Genomic DNA, 26,731 nt, shown 5'->3' on the forward strand with positions numbered 1-26,731 from the left:
CTCATAAGGGCAGTTAGCCTAGTCCTAACCTATGAACCTAAGAAGTGGTATTTTGGGCAATTAGTAGTAACTCTTTTATTATAATGGAGTGGGATCTTGGCTAAAAAGTAATAATACTTATGTTAGAAATCAGCACTGGACAATGAATATTAGCATAATTATTATAATGGGGAGCCTTGTATAATGAGTATTAACATCGTTATGACAGTGGATGAGGTTCTTAGACAATAAACAATTAAGGTTTTAAAAGGGTAATGAGAAACACTGGAAAATGAGCTTTTTATTTATTTACTTATTATCTACAAGTGGGTGAACTGACTGAACTAGCAGATCATTTTTAGTTATGACTTTGTTACAAGAACAAAATACACAATGACTTTACAATAGCAGCATCAGACTAACTGACACAGAATGCATGCATACTGTTAGTTCTATTTTGGATGCCATTGAGTGCTTATGCATGCATGCACCTGGGAGCAGTCTGAGACCGGATAAGACTTCTTCTGTAACAGCATCTACGCAGAAGCATTTAGTCCTACAAGAACAGTTTGAGCTGAAAGAGAAGAGTAGTCAATGAGAGTTAGACGAAGTCTAATGCTGGCACAGAGCAAATTCCGGAATAAGAAACCCCTGGCAGAAAAAGCATTGGTTGCAGTTGATAGCATGCAATGAGGAACTGTAGAAGTCACTGCTAGGGAATCTGTTTAACACCATAGTAGTTCACACCATTTCAATAAAAAAGCAAGGGCTGCTGTAGTATTAATGTACATGTAAATAGACACAGGTTAGTTGTACTGCTGTAGTATTAATGTACATGTTAATAGAGACAGTTTAGTTGTACTGCTGTAGTATTAATGTACATGTAAATAGAGACAGGTTAGTTGTACTGCTGTAGTATTAATGTACATGTTAATAGAGACAGGTTAGTTGTACTGCTGTAGTATTAATGTACATGTTAATAGAGACAGGTTAGTTGTACTGCTGTAGTATTAATGTACATGTAAATAGAGACAGATTAGTTGTACTGCTGTAGTATTAATGTACATGTTAATAGAGACAGGTTAGTTGTACTGCTGTAGTATTAATGTACATGTAAATAGAGACAGGTTAGTTGTACTGCTGTAGTATTAATGTACATGTTAATAGAGACAGTTTAGTTGTACTGCTGTAGTATTAATGTACATGTTAATAGAGACAGGTTAGTTGTACTGCTGTAGTATTAATGTACACGTTAATAGAGACAGGTTAGTTGTACTGCTATAGTATTAACGTACATGTTAATAGAGACAGGTTAGTTGTACTGCTGTAGTATTAATGTACATGTTAATAGAGACAGGTTAGTTATACTGCTGTAGTATTAATGTACATGTTAATAGAGACAGGTTAGTTGTACTGCTGTAGTATTAATGTACATGTAAATAGAGACAGGTTAGTTGTACTGCTGTAGTATTAATGTACATGTTAAAAGAGACAGGTTAGTTGTACTGCTGTAGTATTAATGTACATGTTAATAAAGACAGGTTAGTTGTACTGCTGTAGTATTAATGTACATGTTAATAGAGACAGGTTAGTTGTACTGTTGTAGTATTAATGTACATGTTAATAGAGACAGGTTAGTTGTACTGCTGTAGTATTAATTTAAAGATTGATGTATAGAGGCTAATAGTGCTCTTTGTGAAATAGCTAACCAATTTATTTAATAATGTCACAGAGCTATTTCTTCTGTAGTGTTTTCATAATTAATCGGCAGATTTGGTTGGTAGTTTGCCTTAAAGAAATTTCTAAAGGTACCTTTGGTGGAAGGGATCTTTAGTTTAAGTTTTATTTCAAAGGAGACTTCTTTATGGTCAACTATAACAAGTGATGAAGATATGCAAAGAATGGTGCACAAAGCTCCCATATTAATAAAGATAAAATCAAAGGTGTTATTCCCCGTAGTGGGTACTTTGACTAATTATTCCAGGGTATTTGCATTGGCAAAGTCCAGGAATCCAGGGTTGGGAAGATGGCCTAATTGGTAAGGTGCTTGTCTTACAAACACAAGGTGCAGGGTTTGAGTCTCACAAGGGATAATTGGCTAGGCTTAAAATGGCTCGCAAGGGCAGTTAGCTTAGTACTAATCTATGAATCTCTGTGCTTGTGCACAGGTGGTAGTGTATGTTTGGTGTCTGAGCTTACTATGTGCGGCATTTTTGCCTCAAAGGATATTATATATGTACATCTCTCACACACTGTGTTGTGCTGCTTGAGTAATGGATAATCGTCAGTCAGCATGAGACAACTCCTACACTGTCTCATGATACCCATTTAAATCAGCTGGCTAAAGAAGTTGTGGGGAAGTGCTGGTCCATGATAATGTCAGGAATGACTCTGGGGGCAGGGGTAACTATAACTGCTTGGAGTTTGGCTTTAGAATCATGTTTGGATGGACTTGCTACTGAATATTTAAATTTCAGTACAAAACAGCTAGCCCAGAAACCTTCTTGTGCTATCAACAAGAACCAGTAAACAAACTCACCAATCTGATACTAAAATCAGTGCAAGCAGTATCAGTACACTCTGTTAAATAATCTGATACTAAAATTAGCACAGGCAGTATCAGTGCACTCAGTATTAAGCAATCTGATACTAAAATCAGTGCAAAGAGTATCAGTGCACTCAGTATTAAGAACTTTTGATACTAAAATCAGTGTAAGCAATATCAGTGCATTCAGTATTAAGCAATTCTATCAGAGGTCTTTTAGCCTAGTGAGTAGTTTAAAGGGAGAGACTTTTGCAAAATTATACTTATGTACTTATTGTCAGCAGCCAGCATATTGGGAGAGGGAGGGAATTATGTTGTCAAATTATCTTAACAGATCCACTGGGTTTAATAACAAAACTACAGCAGAGTGGATGGAAGGGAAAACAATTAGCATCTTAGGCCTGAGCTGACTGGCCTGGAACTGTGCCATGCAAAGGCAAGTCCTGAACTAGCCTGACATACACAAGAATGAAACCAGGGCTTAATAACAACAGTTAGATCCCTTAAAACAGCAAACATGTAGAGCAATTATGAACTGGAATCACTATAATATACTTAACGACCTTAGCTAAAGCAGATACTGATTGTTAATATGAATTTAAAATCAGATTAAGAAACAAAAACACTTATCTGTTTTTCTTTGTCTTGTAGAACAATTATAATTCAGTCCTCAATCACAGAAGCATACCGGTGAATCATTCCTGCATTTCCCATGAGTCTGTATGGCAGGAGTTAACAAACTGCACAGTACTGTTTTATTGCATATTTTTTATTCTTTCAGTCATCCTTGGTAAAAGTGTGCAGCGTAATTTTTCAAAAAGTGCAACCCTGTTTTTAACCAAATGGAATTTTTCATGAAATCCAGGGATGTTCTAGAACATGTGGAATATAGGCCTTTTGTATTTATTTTGGTCTTTGAATGCATATCTGTTTGCTTTATTTTTTACTGTAATACTCGGTAGTAATCATTTGTTCTTTTAATTAGGAAAGTGCATCATTATAGAATAATAACATATATATACAATGTATTTTTTCCCAGATAGTGTATCTGGTCTTGTGGGTCAGTGCTTCATAAATAAGACTACTGGAAAAGAGATCCTGAAGACAAAATGGATTCTTCGGACAAGTGCTGCAGATATTAGTGATGACTGGAAACAGACTATGTAAGTTAAAAGAGTGAAGAACAATAGGAATGCTTTGAAACCTACAGCAGTTAAGTTTATGTAGATTCCTAACAAGTTCCATCAATATGATCAAGGATTTCTACCTTTTTAAACTTTTACTGTTTTCAACTGCTTTATGAAAATCATGTTCTGAAGTGTATATAACTTGTTTGTTATTTCTCTTTAACTATAGCATGATATATATCTATGCTAGTGTTGACCCATAGTTGTACACCTTCTCCTGAGAGAAGGCTGTATTCCTACAACTTAGTACAGGCTGGAGGACATGAGGGAGGTAGAGACTCACTGTGAAAGACAGGATTATTTTGTTTTAAACACCTTTATTGAATTATCACTTATGACACAGGCAAATTTACATTTATACAAAAGTAATCAAATTGTATTAAAGTAACATTAACAAACATTATAATTCACATATATTGCTATATATCATATAACCTAAGCAACTTTGATTAAATTATTCAATTCCTACCCCTTTTTTTAAACAAGAAACATTTTTATTAAACCTTAGCTTGTAGTAGACCCTTGCAGCTATGTGGTTTGGCTTAACACTGAGCTTGTTACGTGCCTTTGTAGGACAGTCGTAATATCAATGCAAAGCACAACAGCACTATCCCAGCCCCTGACACCCAACTAGTCAGCACGTTTCTGTTGTCACTAACCCTTATCCTTGTGGGGAAAATATAGGGGTGCTGTGTATCTATCCTTCAAAGAAAGCCAACAGGATTACTGTAGAAGTGAGTGCAAACTCTGATATAACTTGAGGTAAAATGGCATTAAACTATGCCCAAATTTACATACTTCAATAAACTAATAACTGACATAATAAAAAAAAAAAAAAAAAAGTGGAATGGAATCTCCACAACAAGCTTCAAGGCACTTCCAAGAAAAATTTAATATAATAAAAACACAGACTGAAAGCTTTTCATCTTACAAACATAAATACTTCATCAGAGTAGCTATCTGCCATTAAAAAAAAACATTTAAATACAAACAATTCATCCAGTCAAATTTGAATTAGAAGAATAAATTATGATGTCACTCAACCACAAAGTGCAATTTCTTAAAGAACCATCTGAAACATCTAGTTGTGTTACACAGACTAAATAATAAAATACAGATAAATTAACCACATGCACTGTTGTACACTGAAAAACGTGTTGAAACTCAAGTAAAAAAATCACACTAAAGCTGCTTTCATCTTTAAAATGCTAGAAAGAGAAACTGAATCATTAATCCCTGGAGCAGCAGCTGCATTAAGTCTGAGTTGCCAAATTATTTCTTTGAACTCAAGTTGTGTGTCTAAGTCCCCACTAAAGTTTGTCACAATTATCCTGTTTATAATGAAGAAGAGGAATTTTTGTATTTTGGGCAATCCAAAATACATCTAAATAAGGCATTTGTGGTTTTCCTTTTCTTTATATCATATATATATATATATATATATATATATATATATATATATATATATATTCACGGATCCTGCCCTTAACTTTTCTGATAGTTTTCCCTATGTAAAAGAAATTGCAGGAGCTGCAGATAACGAAGTATACTATGCATGTGGTGTTACAGTTGCACCTCTCTGCACGTTATAGTTCTGTAAAAATTTTAAGTGTAACGTATGGACCCTTATGTTTATATCTGCACATTTTGCAGGAGCTTGTTGTGAAGAGTCCATTCTAATTTTTGTTTTTAATTATGTCCAGATTTACTTCATTGCTGTCAGACTTCAAGTTTCATTTAAATATATAAATTGATTTCACTTCTGAGAAGGAAGTAATTTCACATTTCTAAAGAAATGCCCTCTGTTATTCTGCTATTATATCAACCAGAAATCAAGATCCATTTTTTGTAGAATATTCATTGTTTATAAGCTGATTCCAGTTTGATACCATTTGGTTCTATAGGCTGGAGCAAAAAAGGAGTTTGACCAACATTCTACCATCACCAAGAATGATATCTGCATTCAGGGATAAAATAATTGGCTTCAATAACTGGCTAGTAAAGCAGTGTCATTTTAAGGGAATTGAAAGTGTGTCTTACATGGGTTGAAACGGTCGATATACTCACCTGCTTTGTCAGTGATGGCTTACATCTTTCACTACTAGGTTTTCACATACTGTTGAAATCTTTTGCTAGTCCTGTAATTCCTTTTTTAGATAAAGTTCACCTGATGGACATCCCAACATAGCAAACTCCAGTCTGGATAATATCAGGGTAGCACTGCTAGATGTTAGAAGCCTGAACAATTCTCTCTTGGAACCTGCGTAATTTCCTACCTGGAACACCAGAGCTTGTATAATTACAGGAATCTAGTTACATTGTAATGATAGCACTTTCTGCATTCCAGTTTGCAATGCCTATTATAGATGCAGATCCAGCGGCTAATGTAGGGAGCATCTGTATTTATTCTTAACTTATTGCTTCTCATCAGATTTTGCAAGACACAAAACTGCAAGGGGTTGAAAACCTAGTTGCATTCAATAAAGTTAATTTTCACATTATAACCAATTATAGATAACCATCTATGACTCTTTCTCAGCAAGCAGAATACCTTAACCAGTTAAAAATGTAACAATGAACCAAATACCTTTCTTATGAGTGACTTCAACTATCCATAGATAAACTGTGAAACATTTATAACAATCACAAATATGCCTAGAGATTTCTGGGCTTTGTAAATACCAATATTCTTTGTCAAACTGTCTCCCTAACCCCAAAGGTGTTACTCTTGATCTTGACTTCACAAACATTTCTTCCAATTGCACCACCCATTTGTTATGCACTCCTTAGTCAAATCTAAACATCTCGCTGTGATCTACTCTATAATAACCTACTTTATTCCCCCGTAACATTCCTTTACACTCAATGTTACTCAAAGACCAGTTAATTACTATTTGCTCATCTTTCTCATGATCACAAATAATATAGCTCCACAGCAAACCTTGTAACTGAGGTTGCTGTCTATTCTTTTAAATTTTATTTTCTCTTGCATCTAGTGTAAGCATAATGGCAAGTTTAAAATTAAACCAATATGGCAAAATTTACCTCCAACAACCTCTATAATAAAAAGGAAAAAAGTTCCTGGTCATCACTGATAAATGTCCACTTCATCATTATAAAAGGAATTTAAAACTGGAAAACAGGTGTCTCAAACTTACCCTTAGGAAATGTAAGGCTAACAATGAACTTAGGGTTGTCAAAAGATGACCATCAAACTTTCTTCAGCTATATTAGAAAATTTAGAAGTAACTAATAATTTTGTACTGAACTCCAATAGTATCTCCTTGTCTAACTCCAGAGACATTGCTAATATTCTTGCAGACAAATTCTATTCCAACTTCAGTCCCTCCACCCTCCCTTCTGATCCATCCATTCCTTCCACATCCTCCCAAGAACAATTTTTAACCAAGTACTTTTGGTACTTTCAAAAATTAAAAACAGCACTTCCACGGTTCCTGTATATATCCCTGGATGTCTGCTGAGAAGCATAAAGCTCCACCTAGCAAATACCCTCCATGATCAACTCTTCACACTGAGTCTGTCCATGGTTTATACATCCAAAATGCTCAGAATGATAGTCACAGTGTCCTTCCATAAATATGGTCCGTCTACTAACCCCAGGACTTACAGGCTTATTAGTCTCACTTGTAGTAAAGCTATAGAATGTAGCATAGTTGAACTAATGAACAGTGATATAGATTGGCTGATATCCCTGGATACACAAGAGTTCATCTTTGGTAAAGGCAGATTATGCCTGCTCAACCTGATTGAGTTCTTCAAAAAGTTACTGAGGTCATGAATAAAGGGTCCACACTGGCCTTTGACACTATCCTACATAGAGGGATTATTAACAAATTCTCCCAAATTAACATTAACCCACACACAGTTTGCTGGATTAGTAATTGGTTGTCTGACAGAACACATACTTTTCAGATCAAGGATACTTGCTCTAAATAGAAAAATGTCAGTAGTGGTGCCCCACAGTGCCCTGTGCAAGGTTCCCTCTTATTTGATATATATTTCCATGACACAAAAGCTGATATCAAGGACTATGACTAGCAAAGTCTGTTGATAACTGCAAACACACAGTGGTTATCAAATCCCATTTTGGTATTCAAATTTTCCATCAAGGGCTAGAAGAAGCAAAACCTTGATCTATTAATCATGGGCTTATCCAGAATGCAAATAAATGCCTCATAGTTAACTTTTGTAAATGCAGAATTACTGCAACTTACAGTACAGATAACATTACAATTAAATTTGACAGTCATCATAAACATTAGCATGTATGTCCTTTACCCAACACATATTTATGACAGTTAAAAAAGCCTTTGTTGCACAGCTAATCCTTTGTTGTACTTCTCAAAGTATAAAGACATTATAGTCATACTTTATTAGGCCCATCATTAAATATAATGCACCCTTTGGTAAGCACCTTACTAAGTATTTAAACTCTCTTGAGAGAACTTAACGTTTCCTCAGTAGAAAGATCTCAAGTCTCAGTACCCTTAGCTATACTGACAGGCTACAAGCCCTGTCCCATTACAGACTCTCAAGGGCCAATTTCTGCTTAGCCTTCCATGCTGTGAATGACGCATCAGTCTTTGAACTCCTTCACCTAGAGAGAACCAATGGTAAAGAAAACACCCATTTTAGAGACCTAAAACTATGTTACCACATCAACAACATCATACGGCATAACACATAGCTAACCCAATTTATCCCCTATTCCTGGATTAAGCTACTTTCCCTATTATGCTGAATACATCTCTAGCAACATTTAAATCCATTCAGGATGGCTACATGGGTGAGCACAAATTTTGACTGGGAATATGTGGAGAAAGTCTATTTAATGTGGGACATTTTCACTGTCCCACCAGTACTGGGTGAAGTGGCTGAGCTTCTAGATGATCATCTTGGCCACAACTTTACTAAAGACTAATGAAATTATTAACTCAAAAACATGAAAAAAACAAACAAATGCAAAAACTGCAAAGCAGCACAGAGATAATGACATCTTTCTGCACCTACTGTTTGTGTATTTGCCTTCCTCAAATGGAGCAAAACTAATAATGGTGCATGGAATGACTCTGTGATTTATTTATTAATTTACTTATTTTTGTTTGTTTGTTTGTTTATTCATGCATATATTGATAACAGAATGAAATCATTCACATCGGACCATTTTAGCCAGGATCTGGCAAAGAGTAATTATAAGGCTGAGGAGCAAAAATGAAAATAAAACATGCAATGTATATATGTGTGTGTGTGTGTGTTTGCATCTAAGTTGGAAGTAAACTCCAAATGTTATTTCTTCTCTGTAAATAAGTTGCAGTTGAACTGAAGAGTCTATCCCCAGTGCTTGATATATCTATCTAGCTATCTCTCTGTGTGAGTTTATAACGAATCGCTAGCAAGTTTGAACAAATCAGAGAACATAAACAAGCTCATCAACAATTACTGTTAATTAGCAGTAAAGTCATTTTAAAAATAATCGCAAATGTAAACCAAAGGGTTACATTTGCAAGTATTAAAAGTAAAACAAAAAACAACGTTTACTTGGGAGGCTTTGCCCTTCCCCACACCCCCAACATGGGGGCACCACCCCCAACCCAGAAATCAAATGCACTAACTCTAGGGTCGCATAAACTTGAACAAAGGATGAAAACCTTGAATTTTGTTATAGTTGATCTAATGAACTTTGAGTTTTACATAATTCAGCAAACTGTACATTTGAAGAAAAACACCAGGCTTTCAGCACACAGTAAAATGCGTGTGGTGATAACCCATACAACAGATATGTATATATATATATATATATATATATATATATATATATATATATATATATATATAAAATGTGTGTAAAGTTTTACACATATATATATATATATATATATATATATATATATATATATATATATATATATACGGGTTCACTTTATAATTTCGAAATGCTGAAATCCCAAATTTCAGTATCTCAAACTTATAAAGTCGAACGTTGAAAATCACGAATCCGAATATCTCAAATTCACGGTTATGGCTTTACGGTGCATTGCGTGCGGTGTTGTGACTGGATGGTGTTTCTTGTTGTGTATGGATTTAGGTGTAATTTAAGGTAAGTAAGTGTTTTGTTAGGGTTTTGTGTGGGAGTTTGAGTGTGTATGAATGTGTTTGTTAGTTGTACATGTGAGTTAGGGTAGGCAGGTGAAAGCATGGGTGTGTAAGTGTTGGTGTTTGTATATGTGTAATGTCTGTGAATGTGCGAGGGGCTGTAGAATGTGTGGGTGGGAGTTTCCTTTCTGTGTGTGTTTGTGCGATCTCAGAGTTGGTATATATAAGTAGGGGGGTGTGGGGGGTGCAGCCCCCCACATGGGGGGCTACAAGGGGGCTTGCCCCCCTGTTTGTATGTAGTGTAGGTTTATTTGTTTGTGTTTTTGTGTTTATTTGTTTTGTTTGTTGTGGTTTGGGTTGGATGATGTATATTTTGTGTGGTGTATGGTGTGTTTCTGTTCATGATTTTGTGTTTTGTGATTGTGTAGTTTCGGGATTTAGGCCGTTCGACTTTATGGTTTTGAAATACTGAAATTTGGGATTTCAGTATTTCAAAATATAAAGTGAATCCTTATATATATATATAGATATATATATATATATATATATATATATATATATATATATATATATGGGTCTACTTCATTTGACCTAACTTTCATTTGCCCGACACTCATTTTCCCGAGACCAAATGACTGAAAGCTCATTTGCCCGATACTTCATTTGCCCGACACTTCATTTGATTGACAAGTAGTATTAGCAAGAAAATGGAATATGCCCCCTTCCCCACTGTAGTGCGACCCTGGAGTTAGAATATATAGGTAGGGGGGTGTGGGGGGGTGAAGCCCCCCACTTACTTTTCTTTTACTAAGCAATATTACATCAAAAGTTAACAATATCATATGAAATGAAGTGGGGGGCTTTGCCCCCCACAACCCCCCACACCCCCCCTACCTATATATTCTAACTCCAGGGTCGCACTACAGTGGGGAGGGGGCATATTCTATTTTCTTGCTAATACTACTTGTCAGTCAAATGAAGTGTCGGGCAAATGAAGTGTCGGGCAAATGAGCTTTCAGTCAAATGGGGTCAGGAAAATGAGTGTCGGGCAAATGAAAGTTAGGTCAAATGAAGTAGACCCATATATATATATATATATATATATATATATATATATATATATATATATATATATATACACATGCGGGGAGAGAGAGCGAGATCGTACTATGTGATCCATGCTGCAGATAGTCTCTTCTGTTTACAGCAAAGAGATACAATTTGGAGTTAACTTCCAGTTTAAACAAGATCCGTATGTTCAGAATGTTCTTGCTCAGTTTAATTACTGCTTGCTTAAACAACCCATCATCAGAATACAGTAATCAATACACCCCCTTATGTAATGTCCTTAAACAAGCAATTCACAGACATAAACACAACAACCTAACATCCAGATAAACTCTTCCCAGCTCTCCCCAAAACATATTAGGAAAGATATTCCCAAAACAAACTTCAACCCAAGACTCTATTGAATACCCACTTGGTAATCTCATCCCAGATGATTTTCTCAAAGATTTCATCAACCTCCTACCCCCACCATAGTAACAGCAGCACATTCAAGGTTAAGGATGTTATAACTCTTCTGTACTTGACCCTCATCACACCACTAATAGAGTACAATTCTCCCTTTTGCATGTACCTCGACAGGCACCTACAGCAGCTGGCAAGTCCACAGAGGTTTCTCACCAAGAAAATTCAGGACCTCCAAAACATAACCTACTTGGAAAGACTGAAAGTTCTATCACTGTACTCTGTATCCTACAGGCTGCTGACAAGTGACTTGTGCCTGGCCTACAGAGCAGTCTCTGACCCTGCCCTAATGGAAATGCTGCATGTCCACAAATAAAATTGGGACAAAAGTCACTCACTCCAGGGATCTCAGCTGAGTCTGTGATATTAACAAAGCAAGCTGGAGAGACAGATACATCTCCCAGAGGTTGCCTCACCTCTGGAATAAACTCCCAATTCACGTGAAGCAAAGCTCCTCAAAAACCTTATTCAAGTGCAACCTAGGCAACTGGATGGGAAGCAGTAAATTCACCCCAGGGGTGACACCTATGTTCTTCATGGACACGGTCAGTCGGTGCTGATCATAGACTCGATCTGCAAATAATGACCATCTAACCAAGGTCAATTTGGGAACATGGGTATAACATGGCTAGGCTTGTAAAGGCCCTAGGGCCATTAGCCTATAACCTTCTATGAAACTATATACCATCCATTCCTAAAACTGTCCTTCAGACAGAGCTGAGACACCTCTTTTTTTTAATAAGATTACTGCAAAATAGATCAACCCATTGCTAGAGCAAATCCCTCTTGACTTAACTACAGGCTCAAACAACCTCTGCCCTTTGTTTCCACATTATTGTAGTGACTAGATTATTATGCCTTTACTTCACATCTATAATCTCTGCTTCAGTTCAAACACCATGCCCACAATCTAGAAATCAGCACTTAAATAGCCAGTTCCAAACAAGCCAAGACTCACTATGACAAATTACTATTGTCCAGTTTCAGTACTCCTTACAACCTGCAGGATCTGGGAGAAACCCATATACAACCAATTCCCTACCTCTTTATAAAAAATATCACCGACTCTCTAATATGCAGAAAGGAATCTGGTGAGAGAGAAGTATTGTGACTGTGCTGTGTACACTGATTGATATGATCTTGATAAACATTGATAGCAGCACTGTAGTCATTTTCATTAACTTAACCTAAACTTTCAATATACTTGTTCACCCCATCCTTGTTTTTCACCAGATATGATCATCCCACCATACTGTCTCACCAAACAGAAGTCAGAATTAGTCCGCGTGCAAAATGATGTTTCAGGAACAGGTTGTACAAAGTTAAGATTGTCTCTCCCCTATCACAAAAAAGTCACAACTCAATCAGGCAACCCACGGGATTCAGTACATGCCCCTCTCTTTATTTTCAAAATTTGAAAATAAACAACCATTTGACATACCCCAGCTTAATAGTTTCATAGGTTCATTGGTGCATATTAAGCTAAAGACCACCGAGACCTTCATTCGCAACCCAAATATATCCTACAGGCTATTTTGCCTTAGAGGTTATTTTAAGGGGTGTAGGTCAGGGAATGATTTAACATCTCCCTGTGTCTATCAGAGACATAGGTTTCAGACCATGGATGAATTTCCAATTTCACATTCATTGCTCCAGGTTACACTTAAATAGACTTGGGGAAGGGCCCAACTTCTCATGGATGGGATGCATATTCCAGGGAGTGGCAATTCTTTGAGATTCACACCTGTCCCTCCAACACATCCTATTTAAATTGTAAGCAAAATTTAAATACTTGGATAAGGTAGCTCTGATGCTGTTTGTTTTGCTGATATGCAAAATATCCATCAGGGAGGGATCCAATGATACCTTGTATGCCAGGTATACATCACCTCTGAGCAGTCTGTAGGAAACAGAGCATAGGGATAGAGCTTTAACACAATCTGCATTGGACATTGTCTTTATACCCTGTATTCTTCAGCCTATTCATTTTTGAGCTGATGACATTAATTCTTCATAGATCCATCCCAAAACACAAATATATCTGAACTCAAGTTTCAGCTAGACCTCCTAGAACTACACAAATGTAAAAAGCTCCTAGTCAACACGCAAAAAAATAAAAACATGATTTTTGGAACAAACAAACAAAATATTTCTTAAATGCTGCATCTCCCTCTAAACAAATCTAATTTCAACCATCTGACTGAAACCATCTCCTGTTTCAGATACTTTGGCATCTGGTTACGTCCATCTCCTAAATTTCAGACGCACATTAAAAAAGCAGACCTAAAATCAGCTGCCTCCTTTTCTGTGCACAAAAACTGTTTCATTTTCTCTCCCTACCCACAAAAGCTGCAACACGGAAATGATTACTATTTGTACAACTAGACTTATTGCAAATGCTTCTAATAAAAGTATCACAAGACTGCAAATTATTTCAAACAAAGTCTGCCCCTTCATAACTAGCTATCCTTGTCTGGAATATCATTACATCACATTCTCCAAAGCAAAATGTGCCCCTCTTCTAGGTAGAGCAAACCAACTACTAGGCTTTCTACTTTATAAACTATTCCACTACGAAATCCCATCACTACTTGCCATGAGACTCATTACATCCATCCTGACTTAGAATCTCAGGACCCATTCAATACTGGCCCAACTCTCCAAACCCCCTGCAACAAATTCCATTGCTCTGACAACAGCTTTCCTGTACTTTCCCCTAAACTTTTCCAGGCCCTTGCATCAAATACCAGACAAATATCCATCTGCACCAAAGTTTTGTCACAACTCAAGCAATTTTTGTTTAAATAAATCATATGCAGCTGTTACAATAAAGGGCTTATTATCTAACTAAAACGTCTACATGCTCTAACTATCTATTCTATAAATCTCAGTTCTAACTTCAAAGTAATCTACAGCATATCTCCATTATAAGTATATATACAATACATACATACATATATATATATATATATATATATATATATATATATATATATATATATATATATCTAGATCTACTTTTAAATATAGAAATCTCACAATCCCGAAGACCAAATACCAAGACCATAACGCCAAAACTTTATAACACTGAAACTGCACAATCCCGAATGTCAAAATAGAGAATCAGCTATTAGAGTGCTGCTAAGCTTTTAGTAGGACTCTGTGCACCTAAGATGTTGTAAGTTGTACCAAATTTAAAAAATATATATATATATATATATATATATATATATATATATATATATATCTGCAGTTACTGATACTTTTCTGCTGTACTCACTTCCCTTGTGCCTTCCTTCACACCCACTTTCCACCCCTCTAGTCCTACCACATCCCCTCTACCTATCACTTCTCCCCTTTAGCAAAGTTTCCCCCTGAAAGTTTACTTATAGCCAATATTGAATGTGGCACTATTTTTAAATCCTGTTTTAAAGCGTCCACACTTCCCTTGCATCGGTTCTGCATTCGGGCTGCTTGACTTGCCTCCCGGTAGGTTTTTACCAATGAATCTGTATTGCATATAAGCTTGTAGTGCTTTAAATGTGCTAAATGCAGTGTAACAGTTGGTATAAGTGCTTTCTAGCTATAAAACGATCTTGTGCTGACCATAATATAGTAGATGTTCTTCGTGTTTCACTGTTGCAGTCATTACATTTGGGTTATCTGCCTGCAGGTAGCCCTCAGCTGGCCTGATTATCAAAGTCTTGGGTCCTACGTCGGATGATGTCTCTTCTTCCATGACGTTAGGTAGTCAGGGGTATAAAGCATGCAGCCGATGCCATTACATCAGTCTTTCTTGCCGCCCGGTGCCCGAAGCAGAAGCAGTTTGCAAGTGCCGGTCGGCCAACTCCTGAAATTTTCATTTTCGAGTTTCAAAAACAAAGTCTTCAAAAAGCTAAGTACCCTGTTGGGGATCCTTTTTCTTGCTCTAAACCGATGTCAGTAAAACTTAACAATCGTATTACCTGTGGAAAGCAAATACCTCATAAAGATTTTCATTCCTACTGCATTCCTTGCCTAGGCCCAAACCATGACGTCCCTCGCTGTCAGTTTTGTGTCTTATTCAATCCTCGAACTATTCGTACTCGGTTTAATTATCCAGAAACAGCTTCGGTAAGCCACCCGATTACCGACATTCTGAAAAAACGTAAAGATAAAGACAGAGACAGAACGCATAGGTCCAAAGCTGCCAACGACGCTTCTGTTAAGCTAGTCAGCAGTTCTCCGGTACTCAGTGAGGCGCTTTCGCAGCCCCTAATACCCACTACTTCAGATTTGCAGGCCTCTACTGAGACCCATTCAGAGTCCGGTATGCCACGAGATGCTTCTTCGACTATGGAACCTGCGGATGTCTCTATTTTGAATGGTTCCGGAGTTGCTGTGCAGGCACCGGCTTCTGAGGGTGTATTCAGGCCTACGGACTTGCATTTCAAACTGATGCCATCTTCCTATTCAAGGCCTAAAACTCGACCGACACCTAGAAAACCGATGTAAGGCCCACATACCTAAAAAACAAATGATAAGAATGGCTGAAGACCTTATTATTCTAATTAGGGGAAGCCAGCCTTCTCCCTCTAAGAGACCAAAACTGATTTTCCTTCTGATTCTTCTGATCAGGATTCTGAAATTTCTGTTTCTTCTGATGACCAGGATTTGCCCTTATCTACCTATGAGGATTCTGATGCAGAGGACTCCATTCCTCTGTTTCCCCTCCAGAAGATTTTTCTTTTGGTGAAACCTTGCATACTCTTAGGGAGCATTTCCGCTGGGAAAGCCAGGATTACTCTGACTGCAAAAAGAGGCTTAGGGAATTCTTACTCCTACCTCATCACAGGCATTTAGCTATCCCTCCTGCACTGGACATTGTAGATTATGCCTTCTTGGAATCTAGCCTGGCCCCAGACACTTTACCTCCAGCTCCCAGAAAACCTGACAGGTATTACAGAGTACCTGACTCTCAGAAGTTCCTCTTTAAGAATCCTGCTGCGGACCCAGAGGCCATTTCACAGGGGCCCAAAGGCATTAAGGCTACTACTGCCAAAAACCCTACCCCCTCTGATAGAGATTCCAGGGCCCCGGACAGATGGGGTAAGAAGGTATACACTTCTGCTACTTTGGCCATTAGGGCCTTAAACTGCCAGTTTCATATGTTAAAGTACCAGCAGCATATTATTGGACTACTTAAACAGAAAATTATGTTACTTCCTGACTGTGCTGAAAATAAAGAATTACAAAATTTAATGCATTCTGCTAAACAAGTTGGTAAACATACTTTTCAATGTGGTTTTGACTCTTTAGAAGCATCTTGCAGGGCTGCTGTCACTGGGTCTGTTCTTAGAAGGCATGCTTGGCTTAAGGAGCAAAATTTGCCAGATCATGTTAAAGCTAAATTACTGGATGCTCCCTTAAACCAAGACTGCCTGTTTGGCAACAAAGCAGAAGAAGTACTTAAAAATATGGAGGAAAAAGCTAAATCTATGAAATCTGTTAAAGATTTCCTGCCAGTACAGCCTCCCAGATTTAGTAGACATTGGCCTTCTAAGAACTGGTACTTTCCTGTCTCTTCCAGGCCTCCTCAGTCCAAACCCAGGAACAGCAGACCACCTAGGCTACAGTCTTAAGGTACTCACAGGCCTAAACAGTAGGGAGCTCCCACTTCCAAAGCTGGAAGTAGTAAGACACCCCCCTATGGAAAAATGTCACAATGACTTAACCTTAAACCTTCCAAGCCCTGCACAACTGTCTGCTCCCTTAGGGGGGAAAAAATCGCTCTGCATGCAAAAAACTGGTAACTCATTACCCAAGACAAATGGGTTTTAAATATAGTTTCCCAAGGATACAGATTCCACTTCCACTCCTTACCAACCTCACACGGTTGGCCAGACCTACCTCCAAATCAGTGGGTAGAGGCTCAACAGCAGGTTCTCTCACTTCTAAGTATCAGGGCTATTCAACCTGTCCCAGCAGAGGAATGGGGACAAAGTTTTTACTCAAGACTTTTCCTGGTACCCAGAAAAGACAACTCCTGTCGTCCTATCCTGGACCTGTCTATTCTAAACACTTTCTTGGTAATCCCAAAATTCAAAATGCGAACTCTTCATCAGCTGCTTCCCATGCTAGGCAAAAATGCCTGGTTGGCAACACTGGACTTAAAGGAAGCTTACCTGTACATCCCGATAAGGGAATCTTGCAGAAAATACCTATGCTTCAGAGCAGGCCACATGCACTATCAGTTCTCTGCACTGCCCTTTGGCTTATCTACTGCACACAGGGTATTCACAAAGTGCCTAGCTCCAGTCATTACATTCTGCAGGTGAAGAAATATTCAAATATACCCATACCTGGACGATTGTCTAATTCAGGCCAGGACATACTATTAAATCATCTGGCATTTGTAAAGAAACTTCTAACTTCACTGGGGTACACCATAAACAAAAAGAAATCTCACCTAGTACCCTGCCAACAAATTGTATTCCTGGGAGCAAGCTTGAACGCAACTTCCCAGATGGCCTACCTCACGCCAGAGAAACAAGTTTATTTGACAGCCTACTTCAAACTTCTGGCCACAAAGACCCAGCTATCTGCAAGGAAAATACTGCAAGCACTGGGGTTCATGGCTTCTTGCATCCTACTAATTCCATATGCAAGGCTGCATATGAGGAAACTACAATGGTATCTAAAAAGCCTGTGGTGTCAACATTCTCAGGATCTGGAATCAATGATCCCTATCATTCCTTGTATAAAGACAGAGTTCCTTTGGTGGGAAGAGGCCTGCTACCACAACAAGGGACTGCCGTTCACTCTACCCCCTGCTGCCCAAACCCTAACACCAGACGCATCAGACTATGCATGGGGGGCTCACTTGGTAGGGCAGTGCATTCAGGGCAAATGGAACCCGAGTCAAATGCACCTGCATATCAATCAAAAAGATATGTTAGTTGTACAGAATTCTCTGACAGCCTTCAAGGACCATATTCTTCCAGGACAATTATTGGTAAAGACAGACAACACCACTGTTATGTGGTACATAAACAAACAGGGGAGAACACACTCGTACCCTCTCTGCAGACTAGCCATGGCTCTGTGGACCACAGCCTTGAGCTACCAAGTGCACCTACAAGCTCAATACCTGCCAGGCAAGCTAAATTCACTGGCAAATGACCTAAGCAGAAATCCCATGGATTCACACAAGTGGAAACTGGAACCAAAGATATTCAACATTTTGAGAAACAAATGGGGGAGCCCAGAGATAGACCTGTTTGCCTCCCCTCAGAACTAGCAATTGGACAAATTCTGCACAAGGATTCCCCACAGACAAACTTGGAAAGTGGATGCCCTGTCCTTCACCTGGGAAAGCCTCTCAGTTTATGCCTTTCCCCCTCTGCCTCTCCTCTTGAAAGTTCTGCTAAAGATCAAACAGGAAAAGCCAAAGACAATTCTCATTGCACCAGGCTGGCCATGCCAACACTGGTACCCCCTCTTGTGCAGTATGTCATTGCTGGAACAATGGCACCTGCCTCAGACCCCTTCCCTGCTGTCCCAGCAGGAGGGCCAGATTCTGCACCCTCAGCTTCAAACCCTGAACCTTGCAGCCTGGTTAATTACCTGAGCTCTCCAATACCCTCCCTCAGTAAACAAGTGATGGATGTCATTCTGGAAGCAAGGAGGCCTAGTGCTAGAAAATCCTATGCTGAAAAATGGAAAAAATACTGTTCCTGGAACCAGACTCAGGGGATGGGCACAACAGTGCCCAGCTTACCGCATATTCTTCAACACTTAACAGAGATGCTCCACAAGGGCCTTTCCATCTCATCTATTAAAATCCATGCCTCAGCCATTTTAGCACATTACAATACTGAGCCACCCCTCTTCTCTCACCCCCTGCTGAAGCAATTCCTCAGAGGGGCCATAAATGTAAAACCAACCAGGTGAGCCCCTATGCCAGCCTGGGACCTCGACTTTGTATTGGAAAAGCTCACTCTACCTCCTTTTGAGCCAGCTGCAACTGCAGAGTTGAAATTCCTTTCTTGGAAAACAGCCTTCCTTCTAGCCATCACTTCAACAAGAAGAGTGTCTGAATTACAGGCCCTCATGGCAGTGGAGCCCTTCATCATCTTCCATGCAGACAGGGTGTCCCTCAGGACCAATCCTTCCTTTATGCCCAAGGTGGTATCCAGTGTGGCCCTTAATCAGTCCATTCATTTGCCAACTTTCTTTTCTAATCCACAGAACAAAGGAGAATGAATACTGCATTATTTGGATGTGCACAGGCAACTTAGATTTTATTTGGACAGGACTAAGCCTATCAGGAAAATTGTACAGCTGCTAGTTGCCTTTGCTGCAGGGTCAGAGGAAAAGGCCATTTCAAAGCAGACCATTTCTAAGTGGATAGGTCATTGCATTAATTTCTGCTATAAGCACCATGGAAAACCTACCCCACAGGGGAATAAGATCACATTCCACCAGGGCTGCATCTACTTCAACAGCCCTTCTCAGAGGTGTTCCAACCAGGGACATCCTAGAAGCTGCTACCTGGAGCTCTGTACATACCTTCACCAAGCATTACCACTTGCCTATTTTTTCTAAATCCAGAGCTGGTCTTGCCACTGTAGTCTTGCAGGGCTTAATAGCTGGTCCTAATGCTCTCTAACTGCCTCCTCCCTTCCTTAGCTTTGGGAATCTACCCAAATGTAATGACTGCAACAGTGAAACATGAAGAACATAGTACAGTTGTGTACACTTACCATAAATGTAGATGTTCGAGTGTATTCACTATTGCAATCCTGGTTACCCTCCCTCCAGCCCCCTGACATCTATTGGCTATACCTTTCTTCTTGTTTACTGTATTTAAGCTTTCTGGTGTATTTGCTTTTTGTTGGAGGTGTAACCTTATATATAATTGCTTCCCATTATGGGGGCACCTGACATCTGGGGCAAGAAAAACTGGTAATGGCGTTGGCTGCATGCTTTATATCTCTGACTACCTGACGTCATGGAAGAAGAGACAGCATCTGACGCAGGACCCAAGACTTTGATAATCAGGCCAGCTGAGGGCTACCTGCAGGTAGATAACCCAAATATAATGACTGCAACAGTGAATACACTCAAACATCTACATTTATGGTAAGTGTACATAACTGTACTTTTTGTCTATGTTAAAACAGTATAAAGCTATGTAGCTCATTTGCCGTTGTAGAAATAACTGAGAAAGATACCTATTAGCTTCTTATTGGGGCTAGTGAGGTTTGTCTGTGCTGTTGTTGCTTTTAAATTAAACTCAAACCGTTGTTAAGATGACCAGCAAAAGGAGGCCAACCAAGGGCATTTGTAGAATACCGTTTTCTCTAAAGGCCCTATACTGAATGTGTTATACCAACCCATGCTGCTTGCCTGAGTGTAAAAGGGTTTTTTCTATGCATTTTGCTATTTATAAGGTTTAGAAATGCCATATGGTCAGACTAAAGTTCACACTATATTTTACTGCTGTTTTTGCCTTGTATAGCTGATATCTTCATCACGCTAGTATCTGTACTAATACTGTATTGTATATTGAACTGTTTGGTGATTGTTATACATTGCAAAAGTAATGTTTTGGATACTCCTATGCATTTAATACTCTGTTGTCTTAGATTACTGCTGATTATTTCTGCCTACTGAAGTCAAACCCCTTCCTCTCTAAATGGACAAGGGTTACTTGTATTATGCCTGGACTGTAGAGTAATTGTTTCTTTTATTGAGGTTATACTTCCTACCTTGCATTGTTCTACGGCCTTCATCTGCTGATTTTCTACAGTTACCTCTCTAACCTTACCTTCCCTCTACATATACCTTTTATCTACACCTATACCCAGTCTCTCTCTACTTACTGTATACTATAACACTATCCTTCTCCTCTGAACATCGCCTAATTTCTGTCTTATCCCTCTACCTTCTAAACCTGCCACCAATTTGAAGGGTACAACTAGGTGTGGAGCTTGTGAATATTGTAGGTATATTTTTAACTTCCCCTGTAGTCCATATTGAAAGAGCAGGGTTTGACATCAAGTTGATAACAGGTTCCTGTATTACTAGGGGGTGGTTTATGTTGCCATCTATCAGGATTTTTCTGAGTTTTACATAGGTAAAACTGAGAAGATGCTGAAAAAGAGGATCTACGAGCACCTCTATGATGTAAGAAGGCAGGATGAAAACAATGCACTATACCGGCATATTAAAATTTTCCCCAATCATACATTACATTTTGGTATTTTAGAAGTGGTTGCTAAGGATATTAGCGGTGGGGGGGGTTACTGGAAGAATAAGTTGGAAAGGGTTAAAATGAAATGGCAAATGTGTTATAACTCCACTGTAGCACCAGGATTAAATTATTTTATTTCAATTAAGCCTGAATTAAAATATAGGGCAAAAAAACTTTGAGGAAATGTATATATTATATATATATATGTAAAAAAAGTATGTTTTTTAAAATGGTATTTCCATAATTCATTAATTATTCTTGTGATTGGTTCTTTTGTGTTTTAAAAAGGGTGTTTTTAAGTATTGTCACAGTTCTGAAGGAGTCCAGGAAGGACGAAAACACTTGACTGTGGATTATCTGTGATGATTTTTGCTACATTATTTATGAAGTGCTTTTTCAACCGTGTTTGTGATTAAATACTGTTTTTTTATAAACCCTTTGACTTGGATTATTGGTTGCCAGCCACTCAGATTGTTGTTTTGGTTCCTAGTTATCTATTACACTCTGCACCAGTTTTTGTTCTTAACTGGTTATGGTTCCGGAGACTGGAAACTAAGCTAAGGGACTGTTATTCAGTTCCTGTACCTTGTTGGTAACATTTACTTTATTTCTGCAACTGTCAGGTCACCGGAGATTGGAAATAATCCAAGGGGCTGTCATCTAGTTCCTTGCATATTGTTGGTAACATTTACCTTATTTTTCTAACTGTGCGATCTTGTCTCTTAAGCTATGGAAGACTCACATAAAAACATGTCTCTTGTAATTTGTGTGTATACTGATCATGTCTAAATAACTAAATGTGTCTGTAATTTTTCTTTGTGGAGCTTTTCTCCCCGGGCCTCTGCTGAAAAAGGGCCTTTTCGGCTCAGTCAGACACCCCAGATTAACAAATGTAAAATAAATAAATAAATTTATCTAATGTTTTTGAGGAGGAAATTTCAAATGTTTCCTTCTCTATCGGGCAGGAGGCTAGTTTTGCTGGGAATAATATCCTTCAGCTAGTTGTTGTTTTAACTGAAAAAGTAAACCAGCTACAAGAAGCAGTAGCTAAATTACAAAGCCCGAGAACTCCTTGTGGTGACGCAATGGAGGTGCATCATGGACGTGAAGTTGGTGAAACATCCTCGGGAACAAACGCTAACTGCGTGAGAGGTCTCTCAGCATCTGGGTTAGTATCGTCTATGGAATCTATTCCTTGTGGGCAAAAACGTACTAAGTTAACAACTACTTTACCGAAAAACAGATTCCAAGGTTGGTTCAATGATGACTTCGGACTATTCAACGAAGTTCCAACAACGAGAGAGGAAAATATGGATAATAGACTTATTGAACTAGAACAAATGATTTTAAAGGTACGTAATTTACAGTGTGACAACGCTTACCTTTCTGAGTGTGTAGCTAAGCACAGAGTACCAAGGGGCTTGCGTGTCTACAAGTTCCCTAATGGTTTAAAGAAAAGACAAAAGGAATGTGATGAACTTGTTGAAATGTTCGACTGTCACGGTATCGAACTGATGGAATTAATTATTAGAGTTAACAGCAATAGAGTAAAGGAATTAACTAAAATTGAAAAATGTAATGATTCTATTTTGAATGATTTGCACTTTGATACCATTGTTAAGAAGTATAATGCTTTGTTTGATAAAGTTGAGGAGGATTTGGAAATTAACATAGAGAGAAAGAAAAGGAAGTTAATAAGGGATGAGAACAAGTACAGAGATAAGGTGGCCTACCCCTTTCATAAATCCTATGTGGAAACCATTAATGAAAATGTTAATGAACCTAGGAATACTAACTCACAGGAAAGGTTAGGTGGTTCTCAAAGAGATAGTGAGAGAGAGACGGACTGTGATAGTGAGTACCCACCCATTAGAAGGTCAGAAAGGTTGCAGAATAAGAGGAACAATTATAGAGGTACCAATAATGTTTTTTTAGACCCCCCAGAATAGAGGCAGAGTGAATCCATACAGGAACCAGTACCAAAGGAGGAAGAACAGTTACAATTAAGTCCAGTATAATTATCCTTTACAAGTGATATTATTAGTTCTTTTGGGGGGGGTTACTTCTTTCCTATCAAGGCTTTAACATCTATAACTACGCAGGTATTGCTATAGATAAAAATTTATTTTCCCTTTTAAGTAAGGGTGTAAAATTTGTACCTACGAAGAAGGATGATATCACTACTACTTTGACGGAGTTCAAGATGTTTACTAGAAAAATAAATTTGAAATTTATGTTTAAGAATAACATTGGAAAAAGTGAACAGAATGGAATAAATAAAAAAAGTTGTATAAATCCACCCCTTCACCCTTTGATAGCTAATTCTGAAAAAATATGTTTCCAGGAGTTATTAGAGCTACATGGAAAAAATAGAATTAAGCAATATAATTTAACTAAGGAAGAAAATCAACTACTTATAGAGTTATGGAGGAATGAGGGGCTTAGGTTTATGAAACCAGATAAGAGGGGTGGTATGGTTATAGTGAAAACTCAGGAGTATAATGAAAAAATCTTCAGACTGTTACAGGACGAAGGGAAATATGAAAATGTATCTAAGAATGAAGTTAATATCGCACATAGGAAAATTCAATTGGCAGTAGAGGATTCCTTATTCCAGGGTGTCATTAGTGAGGAAGTTTTTGAATTTCTAATTAATAACAATCCTATCATTCCTATTGTTTTTGGTATTCCTAAAACACATAAAAATATAGCTGACCCCCCCTCCTTATCGATGTATAATAACTAGCCAGAATAGCTCTACTTACCCTTTGGGTTTATTTATTGATCGAGTTGTAAGGAAGTCTCTCACTCCTATTGATTATATTCTTAATGACTCTTGGGACTTTTTAAGTCATATTAAAAATTTGTTTTTTGATGGGAATATAAGTTTCCCTACTGTTGATGTGGTGGACTTATTCACTTCAATCCCTCATGACCTTAGTTTAGAGCTTTTTCATGAAGTGTTACTGGAAAGGACTTCCTTAGGTAACACTATGATGAATTTTGTAATGATGCTAATGGAGACAGTTTTGAAAAATAATTTCTAATTTTTTGGGGGTGAGTTTTACAGACAAACCCGTGGTGTTGCAATGGGTACCAGTTGTGCACCTTTGTTCGCAAATCTCGACATATTTGGCTGGGAAAAACTGTATATACATAATAGTCCATTTGTGCATTCTTGGACTAGTTATCTAAGATTTCTGGATGATATTTTTGTCCTTTGGAAAGTGAAAGATCAGCATGAGAAGTTCATTAATTATGTAAATAACTCTTGTGAATATTTTTAATTCACTGGTAATTTTAGTGCTGATAAGATTAATTACTTAGATGTAACAATTACTAAGAACATAGAAAATTCTAGTTTTGAGTCTAGGATATATAGGAAGCCCACATTTTCAAACGACTACTTAGATTTTAAGAGTAGTCACGCAAAACATGTCAGGAGAAACATTGTAAAGGGTCAGATGGTTCGAATTGCGAGAATGTGTTCTAATTTAGAAATTGTTAAGGTAGAAATGGGAACCCTAGTAGGTTTGTTTGTGAAAAGGGGGTACCCTTATGAGTTTGTGTTACCTATTTGTCATCAAGTCATAAGTGAATGGGGTTCTAGGTATAAAACACTTTTGGGCTCCAAATTACAAGGGGAAGATGACTTGTCCACCCAGTCTAAAGATGATTTTTCTTTCTCAATATGATTACCTATGCTGAGAGGAGTAAAAAGATTAAGGCTATTGTTAAAAGGAAATGGTTACTGTTTAAAGGTAACAGAGGAGTGACAGATATTGTAGGACCTGAACCAAAATTTGTATATCGGACTAACAAAAATATAAAATGTTTATTAGAACACCCTATTTCTAAACCAGCCACCAATTTGAAGGGTACAACTAAGTGTGGAGCTTGTGAATATTGTAGGTATAGTTTAACCTCCCCTGCAATCCATATTGAAAGGGCAAGGTTTGACATCAAGTTGGTAACAGGTTCCTATATTAGTAGGTGGGTAGTTTATGTTGCCATCTGTCACGATTGTTCAGAGTTTTATATAGGTAAAACTGAGAGGATGCTGAAAAAGAGGATCTACGAGCACCTCTATGATGTAAGAAGGCAGGATGAAAACAATGCACTATACCGGTATATTAAAATTAGCCCCAACCATACATTCCATTTTGCTATTTTAGAAGTGGTTGCTAAGGATATTGGGGGGGGTGACTGGAAGAATAAGTTGGAAAGGGCTGAAATGAAGTGGCAAATGCGTTATAACTCCACTGTAGCACCAGGATTAAATGATTTTATTTCACTTAAGTCTGAATTAAAATATAGGGCAAAAAACTTTGAGGAAATGTATATATTATATATATATATAAATATGTATGTTTTTTAAAATGGTATTTGCATAATTAATTATATTATTCCTGTGATTGGTTATTTTGCATTTTAAAAAGGGTGTTTTTAAGTATTGTCACAGTTCTGAAGAAGTCCAGGAAGGACGAAAGCGCTTGACTGTGGATTATCTATGATGATTTTTGCTACATTATTTATGGAGTGATTTTTCAACTGTGTTTGTGATTAAATACTGTTTTTTATAAACCCTTCGACTTGGATTATTGGTTTCCAGCCACTCAGAGTGTTCTTTTACAGTACACCATTTCGGGTGCTCGCTCCCTGCCATTAAGGTATAAAGATTACCTCCAGCTAAACCAAGAAGACACCCTTGAATTTTGCCTGCCAGCCAGGCTCGTAGAGAGCTACTACTGTGAGGACTTCCCCACACAAGACTCTGTGAATGTATGTTTCCTACAACTAATTACTTGTAGACTAATTATTAATACCTATGTGTGCTAAGCTGCCCTTCCGTATGTGTGTTTTAGCAGCCTACCGCAGACGCTTGCCACTCTCCCCCCTCCAGTTTTCTTAACCCTAGAATAAATTCCTATACGAGGGATTGCTCATCTCTTCTATACGCTATCTCCTTTTGCCACTAGGTGGCAGCATCTACCACGTAACAGATAGTAATAACATTATTCTCTAGACGTTTTTCCTTTTTACCAAAAGCTGTTAGATTTCCATAAATCCTACTCCTCATTTCGATAGCTATTAAATATCCACTCCCTCCTTGTTAAACTACCCACATTTACAGTTAGT

At 38.0% G+C, this 26,731-nt stretch overlaps 1 protein-coding gene across 1 annotated transcript in view; it reads left to right on the forward strand.

Moving 5' to 3' along the window:
* Nucleotides 1-21,938, forward strand: part of LOC122801226 (avidin-like) — a 37,277-nt gene extending 15,339 nt beyond the window's left edge. Inside the window, exons 3-4 of the mRNA XM_044070779.1 lie at nucleotides 3,564-3,687; nucleotides 21,881-21,938. Coding sequence (XP_043926714.1) covers nucleotides 3,564-3,687; nucleotides 21,881-21,938 — 182 coding nt within the window. The remainder of the gene's footprint in view (nucleotides 1-3,563; nucleotides 3,688-21,880) is intronic.
* Nucleotides 21,939-26,731: the final 4,793 nt, after the last annotated feature.

The sequence above is a fragment of the Protopterus annectens genome, chromosome 4.part1 (assembly GCF_019279795.1).
Source record: "Protopterus annectens isolate FY-2018-M chromosome 4.part1, PAN1.0, whole genome shotgun sequence".
In the NCBI taxonomy this organism is placed as follows: domain Eukaryota; kingdom Metazoa; phylum Chordata; order Ceratodontiformes; family Protopteridae; genus Protopterus; species Protopterus annectens.